This window comes from Hyla sarda, chromosome 5 (assembly GCF_029499605.1).
Source record: "Hyla sarda isolate aHylSar1 chromosome 5, aHylSar1.hap1, whole genome shotgun sequence".
NCBI classification, from domain to species: domain Eukaryota; kingdom Metazoa; phylum Chordata; class Amphibia; order Anura; family Hylidae; genus Hyla; species Hyla sarda.
In genome coordinates this window covers 250,977,557-250,995,401 of record NC_079193.1, presented here as the reverse complement: position 1 = coordinate 250,995,401, position 17,845 = coordinate 250,977,557, and the positions used below count along the sequence as shown (strand labels likewise).

General features: G+C 40.3%; 1 protein-coding gene across 1 annotated transcript in view; it reads right to left on the bottom strand.

The window, feature by feature from the left end:
- The window catches only part of LOC130273935 (cadherin-19-like), a 173,022-nt gene that overhangs the window by 91,464 nt on the left and 63,713 nt on the right, over positions 1-17,845 (bottom strand). The window contains exon 3 of the mRNA XM_056521485.1: positions 16,137-16,431. Within this exon, the coding sequence (XP_056377460.1) occupies positions 16,137-16,431 (295 nt within the window). The remainder of the gene's footprint in view (positions 1-16,136; positions 16,432-17,845) is intronic.

Below are 17,845 nucleotides of genomic sequence, written 5' to 3'. Positions count from 1 at the left end.
CAGAGGTGTACTATAAGACAGGAGAGAGCACAGAGGAGTCCTATCAGACAGGAGAGAGCACAGAGGAGTACTATCAGACAGGAGAGAGCACAGAGAAGTCCTATCAGACAAGAGAGAGCACAGGGGAGTACTATCAGACAGGAGAGAGTACAGAGGAGTTCTATCAGACAGGAGAGAGCACAGAGGAGTGCTAGCCCACTGTCACATACTGGACTTTGTCCATGCCTGTGCTTCAGCTTGGACAAAGCCATGATTTTATAAGCCATGATTTCTATAAAAAAGAAATAACATTTTCTTATGAAGTGTATTAGAAAGGTAAATGTTTTGCCAAGATGTACTACATACAAAATGGTTTTGTATCTTACAGTGCCCATTTAAAGAATACAGAACATTCAGTAAGCTTGCTTGTAGTGAGCAGAACAGCACTGAACATTTATTGTGCTGGTGAGCAATTGTTTTTAGGCACATGTGCAGCTCCGCTACATCTCTGCATACCTTTGAGATGTACTTGTAATTGGTGATATTAATTCAAACATCTACATTCAAATAATCTTTTTCGTCACTCATCATAGCTATGAAAAGGAACAAGTTATATTGTATCAATTCCTCTGCGATCTGTGAAACAGCTATGAGAACACTATGTGATTCATTTCAATTAGCCATGTCTAGAACATAAAAATAATCATGTTAAACATATTAAGGAGTTTGGTGCACATAGAATACTAATATGCCAGCGGGTAGATAGATGGAATCTTCCTTTGTCAGTAATCTCAATCCAATTATATATGACTGATGACATCTCTGACACAAAGCAAAATAGAAATGTAAAAGCTCCGAATTATGCTGCTTTCTAGGATTGTGCTTAATAAATGCAGGAACACATACGCACACAAAAGAAATTGCTTACGTGACTGCCCTATCATGGTTGGATTTTTATGCAACTCTTTTCCACAAACTCATCTTGAACCCAAAGTACAAGATCTAATATTTGAAGATTTTTTTGGTTCAGAATCAAAATCCCATGGCTTAAAATACAATAAGCCCTTCCTGACCTTTCTTGAGAAAATAGTATTGCTAGATTTACTTTCAAAAGAAGCTCACAGGTATCTTCAAGCCCAGGAAGCCTTTACAATATGACTGAAATAAGCAACAACATTTATAAGCAAAATGCAGCCATTCAGTTTGGAACGAACCTAAGCTAACTTTGATTTTCAGGGGTATATGTGAAACAGTGTAAAGGACAGAAGGTAGCATTGCACTTATTTATTTGGATAAATGCTAAATGTTTTATCACATATCAAAAACAAGGTTACTTACAGATAACACATCCTAAATGTGTTCAGCCTCGAAAAACATTACTACTAGCTCTCTTAGTAGCATTTCTGTCTGGCATTTTTTAAATCTGGAATTGTATTGTATATAACAGAGTTATGAGTCAAAATCAAGATTTCTCAGTCCTCATTGCACCATCTGTCACAAGTACTGATGTATGGTGGATGTTTGGATATTACAAAATAATTTTACAAACCGCAGGGCTCTACAGCTGTGCAATAAAATAAAATTTAAAATATTAGCACCCCTATTCCACACACAAGTGTAATAGTATTCTATCCGGTTATTCCCATTTATATACAGTGGTCCCACAAGTTACAATATTAATTGGTTCCAGGACGACCATTGTATGTTAAACCATTGTATGTTGAGACTAGAGATGAGCGAACTTACAGTAAATTCGATTTGCCACGAACTTCTCGGCTCGGCGGTTGCTGACTTTTCCTGCACAAATTAGTTCAGCTTTCAGGTGCTCCGGTGGGCTGGAAAAGGTGGATACAGTCCTAGGAGACTCTTTCCTAGGACTGTATCCACCTTTTCCAGCCCACGGGAGCACCGGAAAGCTGAACTAATTTATGCAGGAAAAGTCAGCAACCGCCAAGCCGAGAAGTTCCTGACGAATCGAATTTACTGTAAGTTCGCTCATCTCTAGTTGAGACCATAACTCTATGGAAACTTGGTAATTGATTCTGAAGCCAGCAAAATGTCATCCAAAAATAGGAAAAAGTGAAGATTAAAGAAAAATAAGTAGATAACTAATATAGATAAAGCAAATCCTTACATATAAAAGTAAGAAAGATCTGCTGGGAGCTGTAAATCACTGTCAAGGACAGGAGCTTCTTCAGGGTCCTGTACAGTACATGCAGTACATGTCCTAAAAAAGTAAAATATAGCCATCCTTACCTGGTGTCCAAAGGAGCAGCTTAACATGGCACAGGTAAAGAGTAGTACAGAACAGGTAATACCACCCTGTACTGTAGGGCGACGCTACCAGACAGCCAGTCAGTGCATGCACTTTAGGAATACAGTGATTTTACCAGTGAAATGCCCATTCCAATTGGTCTGTTCATCCAGCCTTTGACACATTTTGCAGATCTGGACGTCTGTATCATTGTATGTTGAGTCTGGTTTCAAGTTACAATGGTTCAGAAAAGACCATTGTATGTTGAAACTATGTTGAGGCCATTGTAAGTAGAGGAATCACTGTATTGTGATATTGTATATTTCAGCAGACTATAATATAAACTGGATAGATATGCATATGTAAACTTAATAGATGTAAACTATTTTTTTGTTATTCCTATAAAAAAGGGTATACAGTAATTCCTATTTTAGATCTGATGTCAAATGTCCACAAAGCCTGTAAAGAAGAAATGTGCACAGTGCTCTCTGTTGCTGATGCAAACCCTGTATACAAAAAATCCAAATGTCCACATATCCTGTGAAAGGAAATATATCCACAGTCTTGTAAAATGTTGTAGGCAATGTTCCTTTTCTGTAGTGCTCTGTGAGCAACAGGTGGTTTGACAATTGATTGTCTTTGTGTTATATGCAGCAGGTCAGAGTAAGGCTGGGTCCACACTATGTTTTGTCCCATACGGGAGCGCATACGGCAGGGGGGAGCTAAAAGCTCGCGCTCCCGTATGTTACCGTATGCGCTCCCGTATGCCATTCATTTCAATGAGCCGACCGGAGTGAAACGTTCGGTCCGGTCGGCTCATTTTTGCGCCGTATGCGCTTTTACAACCGGACCTAAAACTGTGGTCAACCACGGTTTTAGGTCCGGTTGTAAAAGCGCATACGGCGCAAAAATGAGCCGACCGGACCGAACGTTTCACTCCGGTCGGCTCATTGAAATGAATGGCATACGGGAGCGCATACGGTAACATACGGGAGCGCGAGCTTTTAGCTCCCCCCTGCCGTATGCGCTCCCGTATGGGACAAAACGTAGTGTGGACCCAGCCTAAGCAGGGTCCAACTGTAGTTAACGGCACTTTGGTGCGGACATTTCTTTCTATGTTCCAGCCGTTAACTACAGTTGTACCCTGCTTACTCTGACCTTCTACATATAACACAAAGACAATCAATTGTCAAACCACCTGTTGCTCACAGAGCACTACATAAAAGGAACATTGCCTACCATTTTTTACAGGACTGCAGATATATTTCCTTTCACAGGATATGTGGACATTTGGATTTTTTGTATACAGGGTTTGCATCAGCAACAGAGAGCACTGTGCACATTTCTTCTTTACAGGCTTTGTGGACATTTGACATCAGATCTAAAATAGGAATTACCGCATACCCTTTTTTACAGGAATAACCAAAAAATAGTTTAGATCTATTAAGTTTACATATGCATGTCTATCCAGGTATATTATTGTGTGCTGAAATATACAGTATCGCAATATATCAATTAGAATAACAGGATAGAAAACTGTTACACTTGTGGGTGGAATAAGGGTGCTAATATTTAAAATTGTATTTTATTGCACAGTCGTAGGGCCCTGCGGTTTTTGAAATTATTATATTATATTATATTTTACTACCATTGTCTATTTTGGAGGTGCTCAACCCCAAATGTGGTTGTGCATTTGTACTGGAGGAGCAGATCCTGCCCTTGTGGTCCGTTGCTAGGGGCGATCCCCAGCATAAAAATGCATATAATGGAGGATGCCTGCAGCGGACTACAAGTGCCACAATAGAATCCTACACCAGATAGACGGTGTGGATGTGTAACAATTAGAATAATACAATACAGGAATATGCACTACTGTGGTAGATGTAAACACCTATATTAGCCAACTCAGGTGGGGCCTGCAGCTTGCCTCCCTCCTCCCATTGTATGTGTGCTCAGTCACGCTGGAGGGTACCTGGGAGGAGGCTGTGAGTCAACCGAATGCTGCCGTAATTGCCCACTGGCCCCTGTTTTGCTTATCACGCACAGGTAGGATTAGCGTTAGGTCCTGTACCATTTTGAGAAACCTTGGCGTTTGTTTGTGGGCTCTGGTATGTCCTTCATATAAGGATATACTGGCAAATGTCTCAATTTTAACATCAGTGTTGAGGGTTAGCCAATGTCATTGTATACATCTACCACAGTAGTGCACCCATATTCCTGTATTGTATTATTCTAATTGTTAAACAACCACACCGTTTATCCGGTGTAGGATTCTATTTTGGCACTTGTAGTCCGCTGCAGGCATCCTCCATTGTATGCATTTTTATGCTGGGGATTGCTCCTAGCAACGGACTACAAGGGCAGGATCAGCTCCCCCAGTATAAATGCACAACTGCATTTGGGGTTGAGCACTTCCAGTCATTTGAGACCACGTTTTTTGTTGTTTGTTTAAATTTTATACTTGGAGGTGTGTAAACTCCATTGTTAATGCACCTTGAATATCTTCCAGGCAGCATTAGGGTAGCACCTGTGAGGCCATGCACCTATATTAGCCAACTCAGGTGGGGCTTGCAGCTTGCCTCCCTCCTTCCATTGTATGTGTGCTCAGTCACGCTGGAGGGTACCTGGGAGGAGGCTGTGAGTCGACCGAATGCTGCCGTAATTGCCCACTGGCTCCTGTTTTGCTTATCACGCACAGGTAGGATTATCGTAGGTCCCGCGCCATTTTGAGAAACCTTGGCGTTTGTTTGCGGGCTTTGGTATGTCCTTCACATAAGGATATACTGGCGAATGTCTAAATTTTAACATCAGTGTTGAGGGATAGCCAATGTAGTTGTATACATCTACCACAGTAGTGCACCCATGTTCCTGTATTGTATTATTCTAATTGTTACACATCCACACCGTTTATCTGGTGTAGGATTCTATTGTGGCACTTGTAGTCCGCTGCAGGCATCCTCCATTATATGCATTTTTATGCTGGGGATCGCCCCTAGCAACGGACCACAAGGGCAGGATCTGCTCCCCCAGTATAAATGCACAACCGCATTTGGGGTTGAGCACCTCCAGCCATTTGAGACCACGTTTTTTGTTGTTTGTTTAAATTTTATACTTGCAGGTGTGTAAACTCCATAGTTAATGTGCCTTTAATATCTTCCAGGCAGCATTAGGGTAGCACCTATGAGGCCATGCACCTATATTAGCCAACTCAGGTGGGGATTGCAGCTTGCCTCCCTCCTCCCATTGTATGTGTGCTCAGTCACGCTGGAGGGTACCTGGGAGGAGGCTGTGAGTCGACCGAATGCTGCCATAATTGTTCACTGGCCCCTGTTTTGCTTATGACGCACAGGTAGGATTAGCGTTAGGTCCCGTGCCATTTTGATAAACCTTGGCGTTGGTGTGCGGGCTCTGGTATGTCCTTCATATAAGGATATACTGGTGACTGTCTCAATTTTAACATCAGTGTTGAGGGATAGCCAATGTCATTGTATACATCTACCACAGTAGTGCACCCATATTACTGTATTGCATTGTCTATTTTGAATAAACCCAATATATTGACGTATAGTGATTATCCAAACATCCACCATGCATCAGTACTTGTAACAGATGGTGCACTGAGGACTAAGAAATCTTGATTGTACATTGTGGAAACTGTCTGCACCTCTGGGAAAAAGTTTAGTTATATCACCCCTTTAAAGTGTACCGGATTAGACATGTGCACTGTGCTAGCACCATGACACCCTGCACTATTAGTTTAGGGCAGCATGGTGCTGTTAAAGTGTGCCACACCAATATCATAGTGATCATGGGTAATTGGCTGAACAATAAAGAGGTAAAAAGAAAATAAAAGAATTTCTTTGATATATATACAGTATCTCACATAAACATTGGCAACAAAAGTGAGTTCACACTAAAGTGTCAATATTTTGTGTGTCCACCATTATTTTCCAGCACTGCATTAAGCCTCTTGAGCATGGATTCCTCTTCCACTCCTCCCTGGTGACATCATGGAGATGGTGGACGTTACAGAGTAGAGACCTTGCGTTTCTCAACCTTTCTTTTAAGAATGCTCAATAGGGTTCAGGTCTGGAGACATGTTTGTCCATCACCTTTACCTTCAGCTTCTTTAGCAAAGCTGTAGTCATCTTGGGGGCCTGTTTGGGAATGTTATCATGATAGAATACTGCCCTGTGACCCAGACTCCAAAGTGAAGGGGATCATGCTGTGCTTCAGTATGTCACAATGCATATTGGCATTCATGGTTCCCTTAATGAACTGTAGCTCCCCAGTGCCCGCAGCACTCATGCAGCCCCAGACCATGACACTCCCACCCTCATGCTTGACTATCGATAAGAAAAACTTGACTTTGTGCTCCTTATAGATGGCGGCCACACATGTTTGACACCATCTAAACCAAATAAAATTATTTTGATCTCATAAGACCACAGGACATGGTTCCAGTAATCTATGTCCTTAGTCTGCTTTTCTTCAGTGAACTATTTGCGGGATTTTGTGTTTTATCTTTAACCTCTTAAGGACCAAGGGCGTACAGGTACGCTCTTCGTCCTGCTCTCCTGATATAACACGGGGTTACACAGTAACCCCGCGTCATATCGCGGCGGGCCCGGCGTCATAGTGAAGCCGGGACCCGCCTCTAATAGTGCGCAGCGCCGATCGCGGCGCCGCGCACTATTAACCCTTTAGCCGCGCGCTCAGAGCTGAGCCGCGCGGCTAAAAGTGAAACCGAAAGTGGCCGGCTAGCTCAGTCGGGCTGTTCGGGATAGCCGCGGCTAATCGCGGCATCCCGAACAGCTGACAGGACAGCGGGAGGGCCCCTTCCTGCCTCCTCGCTGTCCGATCGCCGAATGACTGCTCAGTGCCTGAGATCCAGGCCTGAGCAGTCATGCGGCAGAATCGTTGATCACTGGTTTCTTATGAGAAACCAGTGATCAGCATAGAAGATCAGTGTGTGCAGTGTTATAGGTCCCTATGTAAAAATGCCAAAGTCCAAAATAGTGCATTTTTGGTCACTTTTTATATCATTTAAAAATGAATAAAAAGCGATCAATAAGTCCTATCAATGCAAAAATGGTAACGTTAAAAACTTCAGATCACGGCGCAAAAAATTAGCCCTCATACCGCCCCATACACGGAAAAATAAAAAAGTTATAGGGGTCAGAAGATGACAATTTTAAACGTATTAATTTTCCTGCATGTAGTTATGATTTTTTCCAGAAGTCCGACAAAATCAAACCTATATAAGTAGGGTATCATTTTAATTGTATGGACCTACAGAATAAAGATAAGGTGTCATTTTTACCGAAAAATGTACTACGTAGAAACGGAAGCCCCCAAAATTTACAAAACTGCGGGTTTTTTTTCAATTTTGTCGCACAATGATTTTTTTTTCCGTTTCACCGTAGATTTTTGGGCAAAATGACTGATGTCATTACAAAGTAGAATTGGTGGCACAAAAAATAAGCCATCATATGGATTTTTAGGTGCAAAATTGAAAGAGTTATGATTTTTTAAAGGCAAGGAGCAAAAAACGAAAATGCAAAAACGGAAAAAAACCCGGTCTTTAAGGGGTTAAAAGAGGCTTTCTATTGGGTTGACAACCATGCAGACCAATTTGATGCAGTGTGTGACATATGGTCTGAATAATAACAGGCTGACCCCCCTACTCCTTCAACCTCTGCAGTAATGCTGGAAGCATGCACATGTCTATTTTCCAATTACAAACTCTGGATATGACGCTGAGCACTTGCGAACAACTTCTTTGGTCTATAATGGCAAGACCTGTTCTGTGTGAAACCTGTCCTGTAAAACCACTGTATGATCATGCCCACTTTATTGCAGCTCATTGTCAATGTCTTGACAATTTTCGATAACACCCCATTTAAGACATCTGCTGCTCCCTATTTACACCCCAGACTTTGCAACATTAATGAGTCACATGACACTGGGGAGGGAAAACGTCTAATTGCGGCCAATTTGGACATTTCCACTTAGAGGTGTACTCACTTTTGTTTCCATGGTATAGACATTATTGGCTGTGTGTTGGGTTATTTTGAGGGGACACAACGTTAAACACTGTTATACAGGCTGTGCACTTACTACTTAACATTGTAGCAGGGTGTCATTTCTTCAATGTTGTCACATAAAAAGATATAATAGAATATTTTCTAAATTCTGAGAGGTATTTTCTTAATACTGTATATTCAATTGTTACATGTAAGAAATACATGTGCATTCATAGCATCTACAGATTTTGGCAATGTTTGTAAGCCCCAGAGAAAATAAATGGAGTGCTGACCATGCATGTCCAGTGAGCTTCATACATTCCTGGACAATTCACCTACATTCTTGTGTTTGGTGTAACTATGGACAGGGGATAACTTTTAAAGGGGGATTAACTTTAAAGGCAAGTCAAATATATATATATATATATATATATATATATATATATATATATATATATATATATATATATATATATATATATATTATTCATTATTCAATAAACATTTTTGAAGCCCAGGAAATTTGAGAGAACATTAAAAAGGTGTTAGAGTAAAAGGCAATTTTAATTCCCAAAGAATTGGTTCTGGGAATACATACTGGTTCTCGGAATACATACTAATGACAGTATTTTGCAGAGTTTACATAGGATTTAATCTGTTTTAGGGATTTATGTCATGTTACAACATCAAGGGAATTTGCTCTAGAAATAGCTGGGGCATCAGGTCTGTGAACTAACATCACTTTAGAGACAATAAATCTTTCACACTGCTTATCTGTGAACTCATTAAGGATATACTGTCCAGGAACAATCTGTTGTTCTTTTTAAATGTACATTTATAACACTACTTTTCTGCACTTTTGAATGCATACGTGTATATGTGTGTGTTTGTGTGCATGTATGTGTATGTGTTTATGTGTGTTCTTCAGATACATTGCTATATCATGCCTGCAGAAGTGTGATGTTTAACAACATTTTTTGTGGTTATCCATTTAATAAAATCACAAATTTGGAATTCTTTTAGATTGCTGACACAGTGCAAAGCTTTGTCTTTTGTTGTTCATTTTTCTTTTTTTTTAAAATAAGAATCAAGGAATGAACCTGTAGCCTTACAGTCTTCTCCTGACCTTCTACCACATACTCCCATAAAGCCATTCTATAATTTAAAGTCAAGCTCATGTCAACAGCCGATACTCACCATCAGTGATTGGCATTAGAGATGACTTCTATGCTAGTCATTCAACCCACTCTTTGCTGTAGTAATTGTGATTGTGTTGGATGTGATTGGGATCTGGGTGGTTATTTGACAGGTGCAGCATTTATGGGTATCCAATTGTTTTCTATCACAGCCTGGCAATCTGAACACCAATGTGCCTGCCATTTTGGATCTTCAGTTAAAATAGGAAAGTAACATATTTGGTGTGACTGCATGAAGAACTATTGCATTGCATTACATGTCTAAACTACTAAAATATAAGGGGGGAGAGGGAGTTTACCAGATATATTTTTGTTCACAAATGAAAAAATTGGCTTCCTATGTATAAGTTCATGTTGATGACAGATTTATGAAGCTTGTGGACAGATTTTATGGTGTACAATTGAATAAAATAGATCTGCTGTGGAAAAGAGCCAGCTGCTTCAGCTATGTTTATGTTGTTATTTTAAAAAAATCTTAACATTTTTAGGCATAATAAATTGACAATTATGTTAACAAAATGTGTATAACAGTGATTTGGACATAAGGTTATGATGAAGCATTAATTTTTTGTATGAAAGCCTAGATTAGTTTTCCATTCAAGAGCAGATATGACATACCTACTGATCCTGAGCTGGGCCCCTGGATATACAGCTATGGGTCTAACTTCATCAAAGCAAGGGGCATATTTCATGCACAAAACCTACATTAATAGTATCTCTTTGACATACAATTAAAGTAGTAAATTTGAGTAGCCGTATTAGTCCAGTGATGCAGATGCAAATCATAAAATGTTGCAGTATCTTGTAATACCTTTTTTATTGGACTAACAGCATTTTGTAGAGACAAGCTTTCGGGATCCCTCCCCTTATCAAGTCCAAAGCAAATCTAAGCTCACAAGTAGAAGACACAGGTTACATCTCACAAATATGCAGGGGTTAAGACAATAGATGTGGAGAATTCACACTAAGATGGGCCATAAATTGTCCTGTTATGGGAGCATAGACTAAATAGATAAGAATGAGAAAAAGAGAGGAGAGAGATGGCCTATAGACAGCAGATCTGGGGGTCTACAGTGAGGAGAGCGCAGGTCATCTTTCAAGAGATTGTGGACGTAATGGGAACGGACGCTACTGTGTATGGTGAGAACAACACTTGAGCTATGGCCCTCCTGGGGGCCAGGGACCTGGAATATATTGCACAAGATAATAAGTTATACCAGGAAGTAATGTACCTTCTTGGGCCAGAGGCCACAGCAGATGATGAGAAGTGGGCCTGGAACTGGTCTCTAAGCAAAGCGGAGCGAAGAGTGCCACCTCTTGTAGAGTTATATGAGGAGTGGGAGGTAAGCCCAGAGTCTCACAACTACAGATGTGAAGAAGAAACCCCAGAGTGTCCTGAAGATCAGGCTGTAGAGTGTGGTGACAGCATAGACCATGGGGAAGCAGCTTCAGTGGATATCGGTGTTCCTTCAGAATCAGACCCTGTGGAAAGTGGAGAATCCGGTATAGAGGCTGCTGGGCCTCATGAGTCTCTTGATATAGACACCCATATCCCTATACTTGATGGGCCAGCTGGGACAGAGGAAGAAGAAGCAGACCCAATGCCCTCTGTTGATATTCCTACTGCACCTAACAATGGGCCTTGTGTGCCAAAACCACCCCAGGATTGGGGGGAACCCAAGGTACACAGTTATGACTCAATGGCTGATGTAAACAAGTCTCATACTGAAATAGACCCTCCTCATACTGATGGAGATGGGGCAGTGGATACTGACTCTCCTGGATCACAATCCCATACCATAGATGAGATATATGTTGGAGAGTCTGTGTCTAAACTGGAAAGTAGAGACCCAGAGGAGGGATCATCACAAGGAGGATCAGACCGTGGGTCAATGAGCAGCAGAGGCTTCAATGGGAAAGAGATTAAGGAAGATTCTCTATCATTATATGGGGGGAGATTGAGCACTGTTGCAGGAGAAATACTGCAGGTGGAGTGAGCCCGTGATGGGGCACAAGACCCCGGTCCTGAGCACAGCAGTGACCTCCAACATGGTGAGACCTCAGACCCTTCTATTTCATTGTATGGGGGTAGATCGAGCACTGCTGTGGGAGAAGGAATGACGGAAGAAGGAGCCTGTGATGGAGCACAAGACCATGGCCCTGAGGACAGCAGTGACCCCCAACATGGTGAGACCTCTTTTATGCCATTGTGTCCCCTGCCAGTTGGGACCCCTATACCCCTGTCTTCTGCTGCTGAAGACTTTGAGTTCTCTACCAAAGTGGGTCTTTACTGTATTTTCTGGTCTGCTGTGTGTTGGGGTGATGGACTAAAGGAGAAACCAGCATCTATCAATATAATGGGGCCAAGTGTATTATGGGAAAGATGGACTGGATTGACTGTGCTGAACCTGAGGGAACCTTTCAACTTGATCAAGACCCCCACAAAGCCCCCTGACCAAAGAGTCTCCTTCTCCTTGGCTGGACTGACCTGGAAGCCACCTAATCAGGGAATATGGATCATGTATAACGGACTTTGAACTGTGCATAATGGACTATGGATCATGTATAACTGATTATGGATTGTGCATAATGGACTATGGATCATGTATAATGGACGATTGCTGTGGTGGAGCCTGTCCCTGCAGCCATACAACTTCTCCATCCAATACAGACGCGGAGGTCAGCACCAGAACGCTGATGGACTGTCCCGCCAGGGGGAAATATAAACCTGCCTGTGCCAACCAGGGAATCCGTCAGGATCCCCTGGATGGGCACATTGTGTGGGGGGCGGAGGGGTTGTCATGGTGGATATAACTGGACATAAGATGGACACAGGAAGATGCTGAGCAGAGGAATGTGGATTGACCCTGCTGTGTATGTCTGGTCTGGGTGGGGCTGAGTGGACACAGGAAGATGGGGGGCCGACACCTTGGAGACGCTGGAGATGCCTTCCCTCCCCCTACAGGAATCTGGGAAGATAAGAAGAGCTGGGTGGGGGACTCTGAGTGTAGTGTGTAATGTCCCAGAGACAGGAGCTGATGCTAGTACAGAGCCTGCTGAGACCTGTAGTACTGTGTTGATCTCTGGGGTGAGAGTTGCTGCCAGTACAACCTGCCCTGGAGATTGTGCCCCAGAATCTGGAGGATTGCTGGGATAGAGGAGCTGAGGCTGAGGCCGCCCTCTGGAACAAGGAATCGTGTTGGACTTAACTGTGGACTTATCTGTGGACCCCTGTGAACTGAGGAGCGGATGTGAGGACCGGACCTCCCAGGAGACTTGAGGTATCACTAGACGAGGAGCTGTTATCTGTGGACTGTGAACAATACATTGGAGTGTGAAGTGTTGGACCCGGAGCTGAATCCCGGGATCTGCAGTTTGTTCCTTCCCTGTGCCCAGTGACTGTGCCCTTCTGTTGCCCATTGTTGGATCAGGAGCTGCTTCCCCCTCCCCCCCCCCTTTTTCTCATTCTTATCTATTTAGTCTATGTTCCCATAACAGGACAATTTATGGCCCATATTTGTGTGAATTCTATCTATATATATATATATATATATATATATATACTCTTGAGTGTTTGTAGTTTTAATATGTTATATATCACCTGCACCATCACCAAGTGAGTAGTTAAGTGGTTGACTGCTTTGAGCATAAAGCCGTTTTTCTTTTCTTGCAATACTCATACCGAGGCTGTGGTAACACTCTGGTTTGCTGGGTATCCCTTCTTTCAGCTAAAAGTACATTGCCAGATTCATTTAGCTGCAAGCTATCGCAGCCTATGAGTAGGCCATTAATCATATAGTCCCAGAAAACCCTGACTCACGACTTCATGTGTTCATTAGGGATGTATTAATAACAATAATTCAAAGGAATGCATGAAATTCATCCTTATTTCCATCTTGGAAGAAAATGACCAAACATGAAAAGAGTCTACAATGTGTCTAATAAAATCGAGGACCTATTGACATCACATTCTTGCATCTTTTTTCAAGGTTACAAAAAATAAACTTTAAAGTAGGAAGTAAAGGAATGTATAAAAAAAAAACAGGATCTGAATTATGTTCTTAAATAGAACAGAAAAGATAAGGCTGCATCCACATCTCGTTTTTGCAATACGGTTCCCGCATCCGGTTTCAGTGTAAAAACCGTATGGAACTGTATTTCAAACCGTATGTATAGTCATGTCATTGAAAACTGTATGCCAACCATAGCATCCGTTGTGTACGTTTTGCACCATTTACGGTTTTATCAGTTTTTTTCCCGTACACTAAACCGTAGTTTACATAGTTTAGGGTGAAAAATCTGATACAACCCGCATACGTTTCTTTTTAAATGGTGGTGAATGGGAACCATACAGAACCGTATATGCGTATGGTTTCATCCGGTTTGCACCATACGGTTTTGCCGTTTGCACATGCGCAGTGCACGCCAAAAGTTCTTCCCACAAATAGAACAAGAAGAACTTTATTTAATTAAGGGAAAACATCAAACCATATCCGTTTAAAAGAAAAAAATATATATTAAACCGTATGCAACCAGACATCTGTTTTCAAACCGTATACAGTTTAAAACCGTACAGAGGTTTATACGGTTGTACACGGTTGTATACAGTTCTGTCCGGTTTTGAGACATACGTTTTTTTACATAAAGCCTGATACGGGAACCGCATTGCAAAAACAAGATGTGAATGCAGCCTAACCTGTATCATTTTGTGTTGTATTGTATCTTGTATTAATAGCAGACCTGCTCAATGAAGAAAAAGTACAGTATCTTTGCATCATGATGCAAAAACAAGGTTTAACATAGCTTTATAGAGTAAGTCATGTTGTCTTCCTATTATTATATCTTAAACACTAGATATCTTTTCTCAGATTTTTTTATGTGTTTATTGATTTGTTTTCTAAATATAAAATGAAGCAACTTTCTAAACATGCTTCATAAACAACTTAATACCATTTAGCAGCTGCTCAGGAAAAGATGGATCTGCTTACTCCATGCTCTGTGTTAGGGGGCATGCACACCCCGTTTTTGCTATACAGTTCCTGTATACGGTTTCAAGTTAAAAACCCTACAGAAGCATATAGAAAACTGTATGCATTGACTTAACATTGTAAACCGTTTGTCAAACGCATCATCCCGTTTAGTCCATTTTGCGTCTTATATGGTTTTGTCTGTTTTTTTTTACACGTACCCAAAACCATAGTCTACCACGTTTTTTTTGGTCCAGGTGAAAAACTGTATTAAGCTGTATATGTTTTTTTTTTTTAACATGGGAGTCAATGGGAACCGTAGAGAACTGTATGTACGTACAGTTCAATCTGGTTTTCACCATACGGTTTTTGACTTTGCACAGCTTTTTTTCTTGAAATTTCAATCAAACAAGTGAAACTTTATTCAAAATGGAGTGAAAAGTTAAAAAAAAAAAAAACTAATGCAACCGGACATGATTTTTCAAACCATATACGGTTTTTAACAGTATACAGGTTGAAATGTGCACACACACATTTTCATACAGTTTAGTTGGGTTTTGAGGAATCCGTTGTTATCAAAAAACAGATACGGGAACTGTATTGCAAAAACGTGGTGTGCATGCACCCTTAGAGGAAGGTGGGATGTTTTTTTTTTTTATTTTATTTAATTTTTTACACGCCACATAAGAAAAGAGATGGGGAGGTGAGTGTGTGTGTGTGTGTGGGGGGGGGGGGGGGGGGTTAAAGACTGGAGAGAGGGGAGAGCAGATACAATACAGTGTGCAGGAGAGTATCTTATAGACTGTATACAAGTATAAAGAGAAAATAGAGCTTATGTAGCATACTGTAGAGGCTGTAAAAGCATATATATATATATATATATATATATATATATATATATATATATATACCTATTAAGAAAACATTTTTGGCACCATAAGGCTAGGTTTCCAAACAAGTTTTTTGTTTGGTGTTTTATGGAAAACTGCTACTGCAGTTTTTGATCTAAAGCCAGAAGTGTATTCAAAAGGAATTGGAAATGCAAGGGAAAGACTGAGGCCTTGTTCACAAGTCAGAATTTCCATGCCAGATTCCGCATTGGAGTTCGGCATGGAGATTCCGCTGCAGCAGAGTCCAGTTGAATTCAACAGTATTCTTCTGTACTGTGCGCATGGAGGAATGTCCGTGCCAGATGTTTCCGACACAGAAATTACATTTTCCGTGTCCGCAGAAAGAATGAATACATTCATTCTTTCTGTGAACTCTGCATGGAATGCGTAGACATCTATGAGATGGTGCATTCCTGTGTGGTCCTTTTACTTCTAAGCCTTATTCTTCTACTTTCTACTGGATCCACTTTTGACTTTGATTCAAAAAGTACAGTGGCAGTTTAAAAAAAAGAAAAACATATGTAGAAACCTTGCATAAGTAGTACAACGCTAGAATAGAAAATGCTTTTCAAAGGTATCCATAGTATTTCATCTAACACTTTATAATGTTTGTTTCATGAAAATAATATGTATGTTCATTCAGACAGTGCTACAGTTAGTTTCCATATGGCCACAGTCGTACAGGGATTTGGTTTCTGCTACTTTTGTATTAATGGAATGTAAATAAGTGAGATGTTTCCCACAGGAAGTCTATTGATACTTAATATTTAGTTATTTTCCCTGATGTGACAAAATGTCATAATCATGTGTTTCACATACAGTACCTTCAGGGGACATCTCCAAAACTTCAGCTATATAAGGTTCATTAATAAACTTTGGCTCATTGTCATTGATATCCAAGACTTTGATGACAAATTCGGATTCTGTTTCAACAGGAACACCTGTGTATCTATTTCTAGCCTGGGCTCGGAGAGTATAAAATGGCTTTTCTTCTCTGTCAAGTTTTTTCAGCACAGAAATCTTTCCTGAGTATTCATTCATTACAAATATTGATCCAGCTCCATCTCCAAATAAAACATATTTAATTGAGTCATCATGTCCATCAGAGTCAGTTTTCAGCTGTAGACAAAACACAAATATAATTTTTAGTACAATATAACTGCTCTACAAGCCAATACAAACAGTATTCATTTTAGGAGTGAAGTCAGTTGTTTAAGTGCAGTATTGTCAAGAAGTATTTTTCCCCTTCCCAATTTCTCGCTTTTTTTTGTCACACTTGAATGTTTTATATACTGAGATTTTTAAACACAATGTAATTTGCAATTGTAATTTCATTTGGTGAAGGAAAAACATTTTGTTAAACTTTATCTGGTCTTAAAAGTAACTAATACATCAACCAGCTACTCAATCCGATTGACAATAGGCTTCTATTTCACTAGCCATGAGTACTGTCGGTCCAGTTGAATTAGACATCACTTAACCTCTTAACACCAGACCATTGTGTGTATATATATACATCACCTAGGAGAGGACCCTACTTTTAAGCACTTTGGTGGGCAATGGCACAGTGCTTTAACAGTTTCCTCCAATCCTTGCCACACATCTCCTTAAATTTTGAAGCCATTGGAAATTACAGGATTGTACAGCAAGGTCACATCACGGTCAACAATGACACAGGAAGTTACCATGTAGCCTTGCCTAAATAAGGAACCACACAAAGATTACTGTGACCTGTGCTGCTCGAAGAGATAACTTTTTACATAATATACATTTTCTTAGATTACTATATATCTTTCTGTAGCATTGTTGGTTTTGTGATCAGACTTATGTTCTGACGATTATGTGGTACAACAGAGAATCAAATACAAAAATTCTTTCCAGCTAAAATCTAAAAATATCACATGGAAGAGCTATTAAAACTTAACTTTTACTGTATTGTTTTCTTCTAAAAGACAACTTTACATAAAGCCCAATTAGAGAAAAAAAAATATATAAAAAAAAAAAAAATATATATATATATATATATATATATATATATATATATATATATATATAGTCAATAAAAACAAAGATATCCACACTCACCGCTGGATTCACGACTCGATATTCATACTAATTAGAGAAGCTGGCGGGTCTCGGTGACTGATGATGCAAAGCGTTCACAGTATGTCTCTGGTTAGTGCTGTTACCATAGTATGTCTCTGTATGCTGTTACCATAGTATGTCTCTGGTTAGCACTGTTACCATAGTATGTCTCTGGTTAGCACTGTTACCATAGTATGTCTCTGGTCAGAACTGTTACCATATAATACTAATATATTGGACCTCATTTACTAAGAGTGGAGTGTTTATTGTGGAGTGTTTTCTATATCACTCCATTTTTTTTCCAGGCTTATTTACTAATCTGTCGCACATGTCGGTTATTTTTCTGTCGCACTGATTTTTTGTGTCGCACTAGTCAATTGTGTCGCACAAACTCCAAACACGTAAAACAAACTTTTTTTGGACCTTAAAGACCACTTATAAATAAAAA